A 20,147-nucleotide genomic window follows, 5' to 3' on the forward strand; every position below is an offset into this window, starting at 1 on the left:
CAGCCTACTGTGAACTTCTGCACAGCTGTAGCTAAATACGTTCCCGTGTTCCCCACGGTGACATCGTTCCTGACCTCTGACGAGGAACGAGTGTGCCTGCCTGGTGCTTGCAAATAGTTTTTGGAGGCATCAAGAGGTATTTTCTACGCATAATCAATCCAGTGTTTTGCAGGAGATATTTTGACAACCGGAGGGTTAAAGCGTCAAGTGCTTCTTATTACAAAGAGCAGGCAGATGCAAGCTTGTTGTGTTACCATGGGGACCTGGGCTCTAGTCTGAAGAAGTTACAAAGACAGATTTAGACGTAATGGTAAAAACTAGTGATTTTCCTAAGCTGGTGCCGGGTTTTGGAAGGAAACGCTGGCTCATGCAGGGCGGGTGATCTCATGGGCTCACATTGCAGCCCTCCCTTCTCCCTTCTCACTCTCTGTCTTTTCACTCTGCGTCCAGAATGGCAACACCGCCCTGGCCATCGCCAAGCGTCTGGGCTACATCTCCGTGGTGGATACTCTGAAGGTTGTGACCGAGGAAGTCACCACCACTACCACGGTGAGTACCAGGGGCCCGTCCGCCTCCGCCCTGTTGTCCCCTTGGTTTTCAAGCCAGATGCAGGTCCTGTGCTTTTCACTCCCAAAATGGAGCTTTTGGCTTTGAACTTCTTTTGCTGAAGGTATCGTAGAACATGCATAGAAGGATGTGGAAGTAAATGAATGGACACAAGGGATGCAGGGGTTCTTGCTTCTTTGACTCAACATGAATCCATCTAAAATGTGTGAATCCGGTTGTACAGTATTCAGTTCCTTTTTCAGTGACTTGCTTCCTTTTGTCTGGCTCCTCTGCCCTTTTCCTTGAGTATATATTTAAATTTTTAATTTTTTTTTTCTCTTTTGAATACAACCGCTGGTTCTTTAGGAGAGAACAGTGATTAAGATTGGGACCGTCTTTGCTACAGAAACCCTGTAAGAGACAAGACCTTGATAACAGTTGAATCCTACGCTCCTGTATCATTCAGTCAGAGCAAAAGTTTAAAGAAAGCCTCCCCACAAGGGGGCTTCTAGTTGAAAGTGAAGTGCTATTCCGTTTGTGTTTATTCACTTATGAACTTTTTACTTAAAATGCAAACTCGAAGAATAATGGCTCTTCAATGTATCTTTGTAAAGTAGAAAAATAGAACAGCAGGAAAACATCTGATGCTCTTCAGAGACAATAAGGCCACAGATCAACAGAAAAAGAATTCCGAATGAGGTTCTAGTAAATGCCCCAAGCTAGGAATGATGCTTAGAGTTTCGGAACACTTGGTTCTTTTGATAGATGGGAGGGGAAAAAGAAAGGAATCTGTTCTTTAGGCTGACAGCTAAGTCTCTGTCGACATACATCGAAGTGATGGAATACAGTTGGTTTAATGTGCAGTTTTAAAGAGAGTGGAGTATGATTTATTAATGAACTGCGAGACACAGGCTGAATTTAGACAGGAGAGAATAGTACTGCTTGTTTCCTCAAGCAGAATTGTAAAACCGTTGGCCAGTACACCACAAGATTTTTAAAGATTTAAAGTGTAGCTTTAATAAATCATACAGGAGAAAGGTCTTGTCACTGCTCAGCTCCATACTTGTGGGTCCCTGTCTTGCTAATCTCAGTGGCTTTTTCTTATGATACAATTTCTTATACCTAGAAAAATCTTCCTGTTAAGGACCTACACCTGTATGCCATTTCATTGGGCATCTTTGAAACAGTTGGTAGTCACAACAAATGAAACCTTTAGTGGCAAGATTGGCCAGGCGCATCTGTTCTTAGAAGTCCTGGTTTCTCTCAACTTTGTCACCTTTTTCTGCTCTCTGGGAGTCCTGTACGTGCATTTTTACCAATGACCACTAGATGGCGAGCTTGCACCTCTTGCTTGTCTGGGACCTGCTTTGCTTCCATTCATTTCATTAACTGATTCATTCCTTCATTATTTATGCGACGTAAAATATGCGCTGAGTTCTGTGCCGAATGCTGAAGAGTCATCAGTGGCTAAACCCTTATTCCCCACCCCCCCAAGCAACTTTATTGCAGTGGGAGTGGGGCATGAGACTCAGGCTTTGCAAGAAGCTAAATTAGTCTTTTTGCATCAACAAAACTATGGAACTTACTGTGTCCAGTTTCAAAGAGATCTCAGATTCATAAATATTATTCAGAGGGAATGACTTTAAACATAAAGATCTTTGTTTAAAAAGAGGAGCAATTCGCTTTCTCGAATTTGTCTCTAAAATACTCTAACTGCTGTCTCTGAATAAGCCCCCAGAGACTTTGTCAGAAATCAGACACGAGGTGATCTCCCCAGCACATCTAGCCCTAGGTGGGATGAGAACTCCGTTTCGGACCCTCTGTGAGCTTTTTGTTCTTTTCTGGTATCTACTAATCTCCCATTCTCCGCACTCTCTAGCTGAGCATTGCTCCAACAAAAATCACTGCACTTAGAATTCAGGTTTCTAGGCGAAAAGTCAATAAAAAATACAAAGCATAGCAGCATTTTTGCTTTCAGTTGGGGCAATAAGAACCCGTTGTCCACATTAACTAACTACAGACATACTCCTTTCATCTGCATAGGTAGTTTTGGTGGCTGTGTATTTTAATGCTGTTTGCAATTTAGCGTCTGCTCTGCTTTGAATTGTGAGTTTGTTTCGTGAAATGGAATTTGGGGGGCGGGATTGAAAATACGAATTTATTCTTGTCTGTTATGGGATTCTTCTTACCTTATACTTCCTTTCTTTGGGAAGAGATTTTCCATCATTCTTTTTCCACATAATGTATTATTAATTTTATTAAAAACAATAATTAATATTTAGGAATAAAAAATATGCCAGGCATGGAGGGCAGATCTTGGATTCAAATTTGGGTTGTTGGATTCCAAAGCCCGTGTTCTTAACCACTCTGACATAACTGACCTTGATTTTGCTGAAAGTAGCTTAACAGGAATTTTGTGAAAGAGTCCTTTCCACCTAAATTTTCAGCAACAACAAAAAACCCCATTTAAAGAGTGCCCTTTATTGATTTTTGTGGAAGCATCATATTCAATATCATTTTCTAAAGTCTACAGATCCACTACAAATAATTTGGAGCTACTGACTGGTGATAGCAAATAGCACAAGAGACAACATAGTAATTATGTAAAATTAATACAATTAAAAGTAGCGATTACTATTTAAATGTTAGCAGTTGAATCACAGCTACACAACAGACATTAGTTTCACATCAGTTGGATTCGTATGATGGGCCACTTGGGCAGCTCTGTGATTTCTTTTTGCTCAAAGAAAGTTTTCTTTGCTATTCCTCCTTTCTTCAGTTCTTTACCCCAAAGTATGAATAACATCACTGTGTAGGGAGGCGGCAGTTTGTAAAGGAAAGTCACTGCTGTTGCAATTTCTGAGACGTTTTTGGAATCGTGGTTTGTTTCCTTAATCTTTGCTTTTCTAACTTCTAAGACGCAGCGGGGGAGATGAGCCAGTTTAGCATTCTCAGGGGGTTGCCATCACTATGCGTTTGCCAGGACAGACATGAGGCTGGTGGGGACACATTTCCAACAGTGGCTGCCAACAAACCGATCCACTAATGCAGCTGGTGTGACTCACCCCTCCACTTATTGATCGGCCCTCATCAGTTATTTTTATTATTTGCATAATTTTAAAGTGTTCATGTCTTACAGTGTATATATCATCATTGATATGTAGACTATAACTTACTGAGCAAATTATTAAAATAAAAATGATATTATCATGTAAGCATGGGGGGAATATTTAAACAAGCAGTTAAGAAAATCTAAATATGCTAAGTCCTAAATCTTATCAGGTGTCATGAGTCAGTTAAAATGGGAATGGGGCGGGGGATGAAGAGGAATTGTTTAGTGGGTGCAAAAATACAGTTAGGTAGCAGGAATAAGGTCTTGCATTTGGGAGCAGAGTGGGACCACTATAGTCCAAAATGTATTGTATAATTCAAAATCACTGGAGGAGTGGATTTGGAATGTCACCAGCACAAAGAAATGACAGTTGTTTGAGGTGATGAATATCCCAATTATCCTAATTTGATCATTACACACTGTATGCTTGCATCAAAATATCACAGATACCCCGTAGATATGTACAACTATTGTGTATCCATAAAAATTGAAAATCAAAGAATTTAAAAATGGAAATCATAAAAGTGACAATGCAATAAATACTTGGAAAGTCATTTGATACCTTTGGAGATGGAGCCCAGATCTTTCCTGTGAATATACGTCCAATGATTAGAAGCTACATGGTCGTTTTCGCACAAAGATCATCAATACATCCTATACCGTTTGTGTGTATATATCCTAAAACGTCTATATCTGTATAGTCTTTATATATCCTGTGTATTATCTTAAAGAGACATTATACTAAGTGCAGAACCTTTTTAAACTTTTGACTTTTTTTTTTCAGTCTGTTATAATGGTCTCAACCACGTCTAGTTAGGTATTACTTTTGGTGACTCACCTTTGTTCATATTTTCCAAAGCAATAACCTTAGTTTTTATAGGAAAAAAATAGCATTTACATACTATGTAGTTATCTAAGTTATATTAACATGTATGATTGGTATAAATAGATTGGGAAACAAAAACAAGGTTAGCCTGAAACTCCAGTGATGGCGGCCATGGGCCTGAGCTCTAGAAGGTGGTGAGCTATCCATGATCACTCATTGTGCCGTGGAGGTGTGGTGAACGTGTAGTAGAAAGGAAATTGGTGACCAGCAGGATTGGCTAAGCAGAGGCTGGCTAAGTGAGGGACAGTTAAGTATACTTTTTCTTTTGCAGAGAACAAACCAGATATTACCCACCATTTATAAAACAGCATGTCAAGGACTCTTGCTTTACTTTCTACGTTTTTCCATATCATGATAAATAACAAAGACTCATTATTAAGTCTTCCTCCCATCTGTCATAGTCTATTTGTTTCAACATGTTATCAGATTTAATTATATCCCATGAAATTTGTACAGAGTATACAACTCATGTTAAGTTTTAAAGCAGTTTCTAATCCTGACCACAGCATCTTAGATTCTATAGCTGAAGGACATGCCCATGACCATTTAATTGTAGCCTTGATTTTTATGTATCATTCAAATCCAGTTGCATAAAACTATATATTTATGTTTCAATAATCAAGTTTTCAAATGATACTTTGTTTAAAAGGAAAAGAATTTGTATTCACTTCGTATCACATTACTCATGAGTAGGAAAACTTATTTGTCATCCATTCAGCAAATATTTACTGATGGTTTTCCAAGGGCCAAACACACATCATATGTAAGTGAATACTATATTTGCTACATTGCATATAGAGGCCACTTTTACTATCTATACAGAACAATATCCATGACTGATATAATTACTGTGTGTTAGTATTTCTGTTGCGACATGTTTGTTCATAATGACTCGTTAGCATTCAGGGACCAAACTAAAGCATTAGTTATTTCCACTCTCACAAGGACAAAGAAAATACAGTCCCACTATCAGCATCTGAAATTAGAAACTGAGCCTACCAGGCATATAACTTAACCATTTAGAAAGTATCTCCAGCAATTATATTCCAACAGAAAAGCATCCTCTATGGAGATGTTTACTACGAAGGACAAATAAATACTCTAAAATATTTCTGCAAAAAATGGACTTCCTGGTGTAGCCTGATATGGTAGACATCATTTCACATTTTTGAATCATTTTATTTAACCTTAGATACTTAAAAAATAAGTTTAAAAAAAACTTTAATAGGGGATCATAGTAGGGTGGTCGCCATGTTATATTTTAAATGAAAATCACTTTTCCACAATTTATATACTTTTCCCTAATACAGGAAAATGAATCTCAAATTGAGCTACACAATAGACCTGCCTGAGGAACTTTAAAAAAAAAAAAACCTGAGCTTATTTTGGCTTGTCCCTGTCCCCACAGATTTTGATTTAATTGGTCTCTGATGAGACCTAAGCCACAATTTTTAAAAATTCCTGTAATAATTCTAATATACTGGAATTTGGCCAGGCACAGTGGCTCATGCCTGATCACTTGAGGTCAGGAGTTCAAGACCAGCCTGAGGAAGATTGAGATCCCGTCTCTACTAAAAATAGAAAGAAATTATATGGACAACAAAAAATATGTAGAAAAAATTAGCCGGGCATGGTGGTGCACGCCTGTAGTCCCAGCTACTCAGGAGGCTGAGGCAGGAGGATCGCCTGAGCCCAGGAGTTTGAGGTTGCTGTGAGCTAGGCTGACGCCACGGCATTCACTCTAGCCTGGGCATCAGAGTGAGACTCTGTCTCAAAAAAAAAAAAATAATAATAATTCTAATATGCTGGAATTACATACTAGCTAGAGCTGAGCACCACTGATATAGAACATAGGTTATAATTTATCTGTGTTAAATTTATAAAATTAAAATTTACAATATCAAAATAATAATGACATGGTATGTTGTGATAGTCTTTTTGAGTTTTTTCCTTCAACAAATATCTGTCAACCACCTAATATTCTCCAGATCTTTGGATGTTTGCTTTTGTATTTCCTGCAGCATTTAGTTTGCTTGCAGTGAATAAGATACTACACAATTATTTAAACATCGGTAGACATCTGCAGGCAGGCTGAATTTACCACCTTAGTCTCCGACTGTGTCTTCATGTGAATAGTGTGAGACTTTCTTTGCATTCTCTATTTCTTCCTGGTTTTTTTTAACTGAAACTTCATCCAAAAGAAAATCTATTTAGTGATGTGGATTTTTTTTTTAAATTTCAAAATGTTAAGGGGTACAAATGTTTATGTTTACATGGGTCGCTTTCCTAATGCTCGAGTCAGGGCTATAATTAAATGTCTTTTGCATAATTTGACATCATCAATTCTTCAATATGTATTTGAGAAGCTCTCCCCGTGGTTCATAGAAGATTGTTCCAGGGAAGCAGCCTTCCTCTTGGATGATTCACACTGTCACATGGGCAGCAGACAAACGGATGAGGCTCTGGTCACTGTGTGTGGTGTGGCATGCGCGGGACCCGGCGGGGCATGGCAGCAGATAAACAGGGCTAAACAAAGCAGTTCCCTGGGGAGGGTCAGGGAATGTTTCTCCAAGGAAGTCAAGTGTAATGTGAGCCAAGAAAAGAGGGGAGAGAAGCTTTCTGGTGGATGAAAGAATAGGAGGAGGAACTCAGAGGCTCAAGAGAACATGACCGATCTGGAAGATAAAAGCATTTGCACATGGTTGTAGCAGGGAGTGAGAGAGGAGGCCTTGCCCTTGACCTTGCCCTTGCCCTTGACCTCAACCTTGCCCTTGCCCTCCCCTCTGTCTACAGCACCAGGGGTCTCCTGGGCCAGGCTCTTCCGTTTGTTCTGAAGACAATGGAGAGGCGCATGACATATCACCTTGCGATTGGTCCCTGTTAACACACAGATACGTGTGTGTATATATGTTCATAATTACTCAGCTCAATTTAATGAGTGGACGAGTTGAACATCTTTGTCAACATCTTTGAAGTTCTCCCATCGCTTTTGGGAAGTAAAAGAATCGGCAACAGGGTCATGATAGCCATTCGAACAAATCTCTAACACCTCAATGGCAAAGCTTAAAAACCAGACAACCTTTGTGTTGTACTTTGATAGCTTGAGTGGAAGAGTTTACTCTTACTTTGAGGGATTAGGTTTTTTTTTTAAAGTTCCCATGATGGTGCCAATTGGTGCGCTTGGTACATTTTCAATACAGAAACTGGAGGTATGAACTGAGAATAGTCTTTAGGTGATCTTTAAAGTCATAGCTCATAGCTTTGTGATGTTTATTTATTTATTGATTGATTGATTTTTGGTACATGTGCCTCTTTCTTTCCTTATTTAAATTGGCAGATAAAAATTGTACATATTAATGTTTATGATGGACAACATGATGTTTTGATACATATATACATTACGGAATGGCTGAATCAAGCTAAATAACATACTCATTACCTAAGATACTTAATCCTTTTTTTGTGGTGGGAACACTTCAATCAACTCTCTTAGCCATTTTCAAGTATACAGTACATTATTATTAACTGTAGTCACCACTTGTACAATAGGTCTCTTGAGTTTCTTTTTTCTGTCTAACTGCAATGCTGTATCCTTTGGTCCACACCTCCCGAATGCTCCTCCCCCTCCATGCCCTGGTACCACTGTTCTCCTCTCTGCTTCTACGAGTTCAGCTGCTTTAGATGCCATCTATAAGTGAGATCACGCAGTATTTGTCTTTCTGTGCCTGGCTTGTGTATCATGTTTTAAATCACTGTGGTATACAGTAGGCATTCAGAATGTTTCCAGAGTGCATGAATGACTAAAAAAATTCAGAAACCCTCCATTTTTAAGATGCATTTGATACTGAATTACAACAATAATCATGAATTGTGCTAGCTAATGTTGATTGAGTACCAGCATGCCAAATGCTGTTCTTAGAGCTCTTGAGTACATTGCATCATTTAATAAGTACTGTTCTATCTCTTCTTTAGAGTTGAGGAAATTGAGACGTAGAGAGGACAGGGGACTTTCTAAGGCCAGCAGTGGAACCCAGGCAGCTTGACTCCAGATTCTCTTCCCTTAACTTTACACTGTACATCAGGAACCAAAGAGTGGATTGGACAACTCTGGAGTGCTAGCGTGGAAGGAAAATAAGCAACAAACCAGAGCTGTCGTCCAGTGAAATATTATAAACACGATTGAGTCTCTACTGTTGGTCCTCTGAGTCCAGAAGAGATGTGTCACATTTTCTGCCCAAATAGTTCATGTCCTTCCCATTGTTTACAGCTTCTCTTCTGATGGCTTTGCTTTAATAAATTGCATATGTTCATGGCTGCTTTTTAAGACTTTCTTGGAAACGTCACGTAGTTCATTTGAGGGAAGCCCTGAGAACATTAATCTGCTTTATTGATATGTATGACTAATTATTAATGTCATTGCTAAGGAATTTATTTTTCAAATGAGAACTCAAAAATAATGAACCGTCTCTCGTACGACTTCGCTGCAGTAAATGATCATTTATCTTCAGAACACACAAATGAGTTTTCGTGAAAGAGTAACGTCCCAAAATATACATGTGGAAAAGATGGAATGTTCCGGGCTGGCTGCTGCCCTTGAGTATGGCCTCGTAGGGTGTGCTGCTTCACATCTTTTGGTTGGGCTTGCTTTTAACTTGAGCATTAATGACTTGTTTTTCCAGACTATCACAGAGAAGCACAAGCTAAATGTTCCTGAGACGATGACTGAGGTTCTCGATGTTTCCGATGAAGAGGGTAAGACTTTTATTCCATCTTCTGTGACAGCTGTCATGTTCTGGCACACGGGCAAGTCATCGTTTTTTTTTTCAGGGACCACACCGGTGCTGTGGATGACAACATCTTAACATCACCTTTGTTTCAATATCTTTATTTTTGCCATGGCAGCAGGGGCTGGAGGGGAGGCTCTGATTACTGTATTTTCTCCTGGTGTCATCTTTACTGTCTACGAAATAACAGGGCTGGATGAGGGGAAGGAAACTGGAAAATAGCCACTGGTGATACAATTACTATTAAACTGTGTTTTACTTATGTGAAAAAATATTTTTGTATTCAAATACCTTAAAGACCTTAAAGTTACGCTTCATCAATGAGTACCCTCCATCGATTGAGAAATCTCAATGGAGAAATTTCTGCCTTCTGCATGGTTCAAAGGTGCAGAATGTGTTTTAAATCCAGAGGAAAATAACCCTGGAGTAGGTTGAAAAAGAGCACAACAGCAAGTAGTAGAAATTCAACATAAGAATGTAATTCTTTAAGTCAGAAAATGTGCCCCTTAGAGTTTTAGAGTTGATAATAAATGATCCCAGGCAGGGGATCTCAAAGTCCTGAGAAGTTTCTGGAAGGAGCTAGGGCCGCCTGGGGTGGGTGGGGCATCGTGCTGGAGATCGGGCCACTAAGGTTTCTGGCTCCTGACCTCTACATCAACTATAGTAGTTGACTTTTCATCATTTTATGTTTTATCTGTTGCTAAAAATCATGAAAGCAGCCTATAAAATATGCAACCAAGTTTCAATAGTGCAACTTTGGCCCGATGTACTTGATTGAAAAATTGTTGCCAGAAAGGATGGTACCAGGCCTGATACTAATTGCTTTTATGGAGAAATATTAAGGATATTTCTTTAGGTTCTTCAAGATGAAATCATCAGATAAAACTTCACGTTGAGATGTCCTTATTTGGAACCAATTTTTTAAACCACCTATTGGCAATAGGCATTGAATAGTCTCAGCTTTTATAAGAACTTGTGAGAAGAATGAACAGATTCTGGATCAGTGCATTATTATGTGTAAATTAAAAGGTACTGTGAAGGCCAACAGTTCCAAGTATTTATTATAATTTTGTGTTCTGTCCCAATACTTGCCAACTAATTTTCGGCATTCCCATATGCACGCCATGTTTCGTTTTGTGGGATCATCTTTCTCATCTTTCACTTGTATGTTGAACAGCTTTTAAACAGTCTGGTGACCACTTTATTGATGGGGAAGCGCTTAGTGACTCAGGTACCATTGGAGGAAATTGTTGGAGTGAAAGCTTTTCTTTGCTTTTAATTTTTTTTTAACTGGATAGCAGCAAATTGCTTAATATTTAAATTTGTGTTCCTAGTACTAATCTGTTTCTTTTGAAATAGCATGTGTAATATGAGTGGAATTGTACATGTGTGCATTTGAATGTGTGGATTTTGTTAACTTAGAAGCTTAAAGCCATGGATTGTTTATACTATTAATGATTTTGCAACTATTATTGAGAACTACTAACATAATTACATTATCTGATGAACATTATATGAGTATTTTCCACAACTAATATCTTTTCTTAGAATATAAATTTAGACAAAAAATAATACTTTGGTAACTTCACACTGAACTAGTTTATGTTAATAACTAAGTTAGACTGCTGGAAATAAATGCAGTTCATATCATCCTTCTTGGTTGATGATATATTTAAGTGTAGTAAAAAAATAAATTAATAGTTATAATGAAATTTTTTAAGGTAACTAAGAATAGAAATAAAGTAACCTTTAAAAATCATTTAGGGAAAAAAATTAATATAAAACATTCTGTTCAACAAGAAGTTTCCAAAGTACATGTGGTACCACTTTGAGCAACCCTATGACATGAAAATCTAAATTTATAAATCAGATAAATTAGACAGTGAGTATTTAATTTAACAACAGCTGTTTATTTATAAAATAATTGTTAAAGAATTCCATTAGCTAATGTACTTAAAGTAATTATTACTGGGTTTAAAGAAATTCCATTTATATTACACAGCCTCTCAGACTTGGCCTATTGCATGAAATGAGATTAGTTATAACACTCTGTAATTTTATTATTAAAACTGCTATATATTAAAAGTTATTGGTGATAAGAACTCTTGATTTGAGGAATACTGGCAAATGACCAAGAATATCTTTTGTGGTGAGAGTTTTCCATATTTAGAAATAGCCAAAAACTTAAATAACATTTTTTTAGAAGGAAATTCAAGTTGAATACTTTTTATGTTAAAGAATCTATTTGAGTATTGTTAAGTAACTTTTTCATGCGAAGAATTGGTATAAAGGAAGTCGGCTGGTTGGCATTGCCAATCCTTTCATATTTTGTACACTTAAAATGTCTTCGTGGAACCTGCTGTCATCCACGTGGACACAGTGCAGCCGCTGGTGTTTGGAAATTATGAGCCAATCCCTGTTTTCCCTGTAGCATCTACTATTTTAATAGTAGTAACGGGCCGGGTGCGGTGGCTCACGCCTGTAATCCCAGCACTCTGGGAGGCCGAGGCGAGAGGATCGCTGGAGGTCAGGAGTTTGAGACCAGCCTGAGCAAGAGCAAGACCCCGTCTCTACTAAAAATAGAAAGAAATGATTTGGACAACTAAAAATATTTATAGAAAAAAAAATTAGCCGGGCATGGTGGCGCATGCCTGTAGTCCCAGCTACTCGGGAGGCTGAGGCAGGAGGATCGCTTGAGCCCAGGAGTTGGAGGTTGCTGTGAGCTAGGCTGACGCCACGGCACTCTAGCCCAGGCAACAGAGCAAGACTCTGTCTCCAAAAAAAAATAGTAGTAACAGTGTATCAACACCCCAACAGAGTATTCAAACCCAGTATAGATGTTCTTTCAGGCTAACTTGCTATACCCATATTAAAACAATCAGCAATACCCACTCATGAATCCAATTAACAAAGCGTGAACGTGATGTTAATTGTGTGGAAAGTTCTCTGCTCAAACAAATAAGAGCTAAAGATTTTAATCCAAAATGTTATATTAAAACAGACCTTCATCTGATTTCCCCCCCTTGACTTGGCAAGGAAGTAGTTGTACTACTTGCTCTTGGAGGTAATTTACAGAGAGAAGCATGTTGGCAGGGGAGGGGTGAACAAGATGAGCTCTGTTTTGGAAATGCTAAACCTGAGATGCTCATAGGAAATTCAGGAGAAGTCCAGGAGGCTCCTGAAACGTGGAAGCTGAGTTCCCCAGAGAGGTCTGGGATGACACATATTTGTGTGTAGTTAGTAAAACAGTGGTACTTGAAGTCCACGTGATAGTATGTGACATAAGAAGAAAGGGCAGATGGGTAATATCAACATCTAAGGGAAGCAGAGGCTGGAAAGAAAGACTCAAAGAGATGCAGGGAAGACCAGGAGAGCTTCGTATTGGAGAAATTAAGGAGAGTACTTTTCCAAAGAAAGAAATCCCCCCTTGGCCACTGAAAAATTGCTAAAAATTAGCAAGCACCTGTTTAATAGGTTTGACTGTGGAAGGAAGAGGAGTCGGAGTATGAAATAAAGAAGGTGTAAGAGTTGGGGGAAGAAGTTACTGTGTGTCAAAGAGACCAGAAGCAGGTGGCTTTGTGGAGGGAGAAGGGCTCCCACGACATCTGGGACGAGCTAGTCTTAGACAGGCGGAACCCTCCCCCGCCTAGCACGGGAGGCAAGAATATGATTGTCATATTTTGGGGGCACATTAAAAAAAACGTTTAAAGCTCTGAGCTGTATGCAGAAATTTGTAGCGATGGGTCAGCTTGGGTCATATTTTTTTTTTTTTCCCCCAAACTGATTTTTTACATTCTGCTAATTTCTGCTGGGAGTCACATTCTGTCTCTCACTGCTGATTCGGACTGCCAAGTCGCATGCTCCGTACACAAGTGTCGCAGAGAGAAACTGTGCACAGCACTGGCAGGATTTGTCCCCAGACAGCTGCCTTTCCAGCTATCGCCGGCGTGGGGTTGGGCTCCAGACACCGACTCCAGCAATTGGGGCTTTGCTTCTTGGGGCCGTTTCTCTCTGAGGCATCATCGAGACATCAGGATATATAGCCGGGGCCCCCACAGGGGTCCCTAAAACTCTGAAACCTCTCTTTTAGTAGCACCGAGCCGAGCGGCTGCTGCCACACTGCCAAATGCAGACAGAGGGACTCACAGAGTCAGTGGTTTTTAAATGGTGCCTTGGTTTGTCCTAAGAGTCACAAAAGTTGGATATATTTGATTAGAAATGTGCTTTCCGAATGGCTCTCATTCAGTCTTTTAACAAGATTCTGCACAGAGAGCAGGGAAGGCGAGGCTCAGGCTGCTCACGTGCGTGCCCTACCTGGGGTCCAGCCAGCCAGACCGTCCTCTCTGACCCCCGTCTCCTTTTCTTTCCTCCACCCTTAGCCCCCTTCTCCCTCCCAAGGTCTAACAGGAGGGCAGGAGAGGTGGGAGGAATGAGAACGCTTGAAACGTGGGCCCTACTTTATCCAGGAGCTTTGAGGAATTTTGCAAAACCAAGGCAATGAAGGCTGACTTTGAGCTGTGTTTGGTCCCTGTGGGTCTCTTGGCTGATGAGAGGCTGTCGTGAGAACTGGCACATTCGGAGAAGCGAGAGGAAATGCAGGAACAAATCGACTCTGAGAGGGACAGGGTGCCCAACCTGGCTGGTACTAGACTCTCGCTGCCGGAAAGCAAAGCTCGATGGTGTTGGATTCTCGGAGGTCAGGGTAGGGTGGTAGAGTGGAGGGGGGAGAGAGTATGCAAGCTGACCTTTGGTTTTCAAATACTCTTTTCTGCCCTCTTGCTCAAAGGATCCATAATGTATAGCTGGTGTTACGCCTGGATTATAAATCAGATCCTGTATTCACCCCCTCCCTCATCTCTTCACGAATAGGCACAGACTCAGTCTTCCCAAATGTTAATAAAACAAAACTCTCATCTTTTTTTCCCCGAAAATAATTGTGGCTTTACACCCAAAGCAGGGCTGCCTGTGTTTTGGTAAATCTATAGTTACAATTCATCCTAGCATTTTTTTTTTCTCCCATAAATAAACAAAGACGGGGGTGTGTGTGTGTGTGTGTCCCAACTTAATATTAAAAGAATTACAATTAGGTAATTATTTCTTCTTGGTAAGCAATAAAAAAAAAAATCAAATGTTGTCCCTCTAGGCTTCAGTACGTTGCAGGGGCCTGCCCGCGTTCTGTGTCCTGCTAGAGTGGGGGGTTTCGCTGCCGGGAAGGCCGTTTTGTTGATGCATTTCGCAATCAAGGTCACGTTGTGGAGTTAATGTCACATTCGACACCTAACCCCCCCCCTCCCTCTGACTGTTTCCAGGTGATGACACCATGACAGGCGATGCGGGTGAATACCTTAGGCCTGAGGACCTAAAAGAACTGGGCGACGACTCGCTGCCCAGCAGCCAGTTCCTGGACGGTATGAATTACCTGCGATACAGCTTGGAGGGAGGCCGATCCGACAGGTATCACGCCAAGCTTATGCTTACGTGTCAGCCAGAGGTGTCGGCAGCGCGTTGTCATGGTGATAATAAAAAGGCAGATGCGATCACTGGGCACTTGGTAGCCACCACTCTCAGCAGTTAGCATGTTTTCTTATCCCATTCTCTACCAACTTCAGGATGTACCCATTTTAAAGAACAGGAAACTGAGGCCTAGGTCAACTAAATATCTTGGTAGAATCAAACATCTAGTAAGATGCAAAACCATGATAAGTCAGAGCCCTCAGCCTTCAAGTCTGATGTTTTTAATCATCTGCCACCTTTTTCTCTAGGCAAAATTAAAGCGACAGTTTTGCCTCGTAGACACTTACTGAGGGGTGTCGCTTCTAATGCTCCCTGCTTTTTTGTCAGTATCATAATTCCTGTGAATAACAGGATGTCGTGAGGCAGAATCAACAAGAAATGAATTCCGAAGAAAACTGTGCCTGGAAAGGACTTTTTTTTTTTTTTTTTATGAAAAAGGAATCAGAACAGAACCCAGCAGGAGCCTGGATATAAGAATTGATCTGAGCAAAATCCAAATGAGCCCGGCTGCTATAGGCGAGTCTGGGAGGTTTATATAATATTCTGAAATGTATGATTAATGCTATTTTTTGGTGATTATCACCTAATGCAACTGGTGCTTGTTAATTTTCGAGACAAGCTAAATAAGAACATTCTCTGGTGCCTCATCGGAAGTGTGATCGCTCACTTAGCTCAAGCATCTTGTCCACGTAGCGTAATATCTTTTGCTAATCGCCAACCTCGGGTGTATGGTTTTAAAGTTGGCTGCATGGCAAGCTGTTTTATGAATATTCAGCATATTTAGGGTCTAAGAAATAAATATTTTGAGTAATCAATTCTAAGTGGATAATTAGCAAAAAAAAAAAAATTTTTCTTTTTTTTTTTTTTTTAACAATTCAATGTGGATATAGTAAGTGCCTTTCTGTGCCAGGCTGTGGGGTAAGTGCTGGAGATTAGATGTGATCACTAAATTCATAGCCTAGTGGGGTGGGAGGGGACTCAGCTAGTGGTGGTGGCAGAGTGTCACTGGAGCTCTGGGGCTCCAGCTTCCTGGGGGAGATGAAGCCAAACTGACCTAAAAGGATGACGAGGAAAGATGGCGAGGCCATCCGAAGGCTTGGCACGGTCATGAGCAAGGGCTCGTAGTGTGTGCGAGACACGGAGTGGTGCCATGTTGCTGGGGCGTAAACATGGAGGCTGGGAAATCATACTCGCACGTTCCATGGATCCTTCAGCCACTGAGATCGAGCATGAATTTCAGAGGAGCGTTGTCGAAAGGCTGAACCTGCGGGTTGTAGCTGTCTGAGAAGCCGCTGCAGTGGTATTAGCTGCAGTTGTCAGGGGCTTCAGTGCTCGCCTTGGTGCCAGTCATGGAGAGGATTTCAGAAATGCAAAATACGAGACCTATCTGGGAGCTAAAACTATCAAGATTGGTGATAGATTTCATGGGGTGAGTGAGGAAGAGGAGAGGAATTAGATTGACTCCTTGGTGTCAATGAAGTAGATAGAGGGTGGTCCTCCAGCTCGGGGTACAGAGGGAGGAGCCCCTCTGGAAGTGAGAGTAGGAGGGACTGGAGACACATACTGAGTTTGGATGCATTGATAGATCTGGACCTTATAATTTGAGATTCTTAAAAGCCCTCAAATTCTATTAAAATATAATATTTATGGCTTTGCACGAATTCATCATAATTTATGGATAGTGATTATTGCCAGCCAAAGTGTCTTTATTTTAAGCATGGTCTCTTATTAAGAATAAGTGCTCGGCCGGGCGCGGTGGCTCACGCCTGTCATCCTAGCAGTCTGGGAGGCCGAGGCGGGAGGATCGCTCGAGGTCAGGAGTTCGAGACCAGCCTGAGCAAGAGCGAGACCCCGTCTCTAATAAAAATAGAAAGAAATTATATGGACAGCTAAAAATATATATAGAAAAAATGAGCCGGGCATGGTGGCGCATGCCTGTAGTCCCAGCTACTCGGAAGGCTGAGGCAGGAGGATCACTTGAGCCCAGGAGTTGAGGTTGCTGTGAGCTAGGCTGAAGCCACGGCACTCTAGCCTGGGCAACAGAGCAAGACTCTGTCTCAAAAAAAAAAAAAAAATTAATTAAAAAAAGAAAAGAATAAGTGCTCGATTTGGTCCTTTTCCCTTCTTTCAAAGTACTTAGGTTGAGAAATAATTTAGAATAATACTTTCTATAAAACAAGACGGCTGGTTCGATGCTTCTACTTAAACTGTACTCACCAGCGTGTAAGGACAGGAGGCTCGAAACAAACCAGACGTGATCTGTTGCCCAGATCTGCACTTGCATTTCCAGAGCACCAGATGTGTTCATGATCTTGGAACTGGAATTACAGGCAGCGCCCCATTGCCATGGTGTTCTTGTTTCATTTTATTTTTTCATTGTGTTTAGGCAATTCAATACGTGACCTTTTTTTCAGTGACCATTTCTCCTTTTCATTATTTCTTTATGTGAATTGCTTTCAGTAGTACCATGCCCAGGTAGGTACTAACATAGAGCATAAAAGCGTGCGCTTCTGGAAACATCCGCATCTCCCTGCTTACTGCTCAGTGTGTATGTGTGTTCGCGGGGCTGCTTATATTCTAGAATTATGGATTTATGCTCAAATGACGGTTTTTGTGTGTTACATTGAATAACTATTTGAGCCAGAAGAGAGGTGAATGAATATATTACTAGAATGGCAGTCTGCGTTATGACCCAGGAATTGCTTTAACTTTCACAGCGCCACCTTGTGGTTGACAATATATTAGCATAGCTTTCCCCAGACAACCCTAATTAGCCTATGGCTAGTTGGAGTAGGGAGAAGAAAGATTCAGATGCCTAAAATAAAAATAGATGTGGAAGAATAAAAATACAAGCAATTTAATGAACATTAAGTAAAGACACAACCGAGTTCAGATTAGTTGGATTTTTGTGTGCTTTGTATTTTATTATTGCTTACAAATTCAAAATACTGTGCAAATTCAATATAAAATACGAAATAAGGCCGGGCGCGGTGGCTCACACCTGTAATCCTAGCACTCTGGGAGGTCGAGGTGGGAGGATTGCTTGAGCTCAGGAGTTCGAGACCAGCCTGAGCAAGAGCGAGACCCCGTCTCTACCATAAATAGAAAGAAATTAGCCAAACAACTAAAAATAGAAAAAAAAAAAAATTAGCCGGGCATGGTGGCGCATGCCTGTAGTCCCAGCTACTCAGGAGGTTGAGGCAGGAGGATCGCTTGAGGCCAGGAGTCTGAGGTTGCTGTGAGCTAGGCTAACACCATGGCACTCTAGCCCGGGCAAGAGAGTGAGACTCTGTCTCAAAAAAAATAAAAAATAAAAAAAATACGAAATAACAATGAACCGCAGAGGCTTCTTCATGTTTTAAAGAAAACACATGGACATTTTTGGATATTTATTTGTTCAATAGAGTTTGGGACTCCATTAATTGGATGTCTAATAAATATTGCAGTTTACCAAGATAGTAATTATTATACTTTTCGATGAAATTATACTTTCATACTAACTAATGTATCCATAAAGCAATTGTACCATAGTTTTTTTTTAAGTATAAATTAAGTGCATAACAAAACTCTTGGCTCATCTCCTAGCTGAACAGCAAGTGAAACTTGATACGTGTTGTTATAAATATATTAACTGAACAGCAGGACCTCTGACTTAATGAAAAATTAGCAGCCCAATTGCAAAATATTTAAACTTGCTTGTAATATCTTAAATCAGGTGGACAATTCCTGATTCAGAGACTTAAATTGTTCCAGACCTTGGTTGTGCTGGTTATTATGCCTTTAGAGAGAATAATTTCTCTGCTGTTAGAATATTCTATCTTTATTTCATTTAAGTAGATTCTATGATGTCACAGAAAAAAAAGGGCCATTAGAAAGTATGCACATTGATTAAATAACCATTAGCATTTCAAAAAGCAGTAAATAGAGTGGGCTAGAATAAAATCCAAAGAGAGATTAGACATATTCGTTCTCTTTCCCCTCTCTGTCCAACTTTTCTCACTCTCTGTCTACACATCCTAATGTCCTTCTCTCTTAAATCACCTTTTTGTGGTTGGACATCACTTTGTTTCTTTCTTTCCTTTCTTCTTCCTTTGTATTTCTTTCTCATTGGGGTTTTAGGAAAGAAAAAAATAATAATAACACCAACACCTCTCTACCCCTCACAGCTCAACACCAATTGAGATAGACCCAGGTATCAGTTAGATGTCAGAATTCCACCTTTATTACTAACGCAGTTATTTCAGAATGTGGCTTTACATCCCCAGCCAAATGGGCTCTTTAACGCCACATCCCTCACTCCTCGAGAGCCGCCGTGGAGACCGGATGTCTTCTTTTAAAGTCGAGACATTTACTGTGCTGGTAGCCTGTCCCGCAGTGCTTCTTGCGACTTTTGCACTGTTGATGCATGTAAATGTCGCAGCTTTAAAGGTGGGAAGTCATAATCCGGAGCTTTGAATTCTAAATCCATGGGTGGAGATTATGTCATTAACAAATCTGAGCCCAACATTAACCACTCGAGGGGGCAGATAGTTGAGCCCGCAAACAAGCCGGATCGTTTTCAGAGATTGGCCCATCTAACTGTTTTCCTTTCTTTGGCCCAATGCAAACCGAAATAAAGGAGAATAGGATTTAAGAGCTGCTGATCTAGTGCTGCCTGGTACAAAACACATCCTAGAAGATCTTGGCTGTCTTGCGGTTTAAAGCAGGAAAAAAAATGATTCCTTCCATTCATTGAGACAGGCTTTTGCAGAGACTGAAGACCATTTTCCCAATAATTTAATCCCCGTCCAAGCCTCAGATTCAAGGTCAGGTCACGATTCATCACAGCAGCCTGCAGCTGGTTTGTGAAGGACGACATCAGAAGCCAACCGCTGTAAAAGCAGCCGTAATACGAGCTGCCTCCAATTGCTGGGCCCCGTTGATGAATTTCCTGCAGTGGTCCCCGACCTTTTGCAGTGGTCCCCAACCTTTTGCAGTGGTCCCCAACCTTTTTGGCACCAGGGACCGTTCTCATGGAAGACAACTTTTCCATGGACTGGAGGGTGGGGGGGAATGGTTTTGGGATGATTCAAGCACATTACATTTATTGTGCACTCTGTTTCTATTATATTATAATAGTTTATTATTATATTACATTATATATTAATATAATGAAATAATGATACAACTCACCATGGGTTGGGGACCCCTGTACTAAGGCATCCAGCCTGTTCCCGCCTCGGCTCTGTCAGGAGCATCAATCTTCTTCAGGAGCCTGTATAACACAAAATAGCTAACTTTCACATTGTATTTATATTTCATTTTA

At 40.5% G+C, this 20,147-nt stretch overlaps 1 protein-coding gene across 4 annotated transcripts in view; it reads left to right on the forward strand.

The window, feature by feature from the left end:
* The window catches only part of ANK2 (ankyrin 2), a 396,857-nt gene that overhangs the window by 312,628 nt on the left and 64,082 nt on the right, over positions 1 to 20,147 (forward strand). For 2 of the 4 annotated variants that reach the window (XM_045537497.1, XM_045537498.1), the window contains 4 exons: positions 451 to 549; positions 9,224 to 9,296; positions 10,506 to 10,559; positions 14,638 to 14,782. In XM_045537497.1, coding sequence (XP_045393453.1) covers positions 451 to 549; positions 9,224 to 9,296; positions 10,506 to 10,559; positions 14,638 to 14,782 — 371 coding nt within the window. The remainder of the gene's footprint in view (positions 1 to 450; positions 550 to 9,223; positions 9,297 to 10,505; positions 10,560 to 14,637; positions 14,783 to 20,147) is intronic. The other 2 variants (XM_045537500.1, XM_045537499.1) reach the window with 1 other exon arrangement.

Source organism: Lemur catta, chromosome 26 (assembly GCF_020740605.2).
Source record: "Lemur catta isolate mLemCat1 chromosome 26, mLemCat1.pri, whole genome shotgun sequence".
Classification (NCBI taxonomy): domain Eukaryota; kingdom Metazoa; phylum Chordata; class Mammalia; order Primates; family Lemuridae; genus Lemur; species Lemur catta.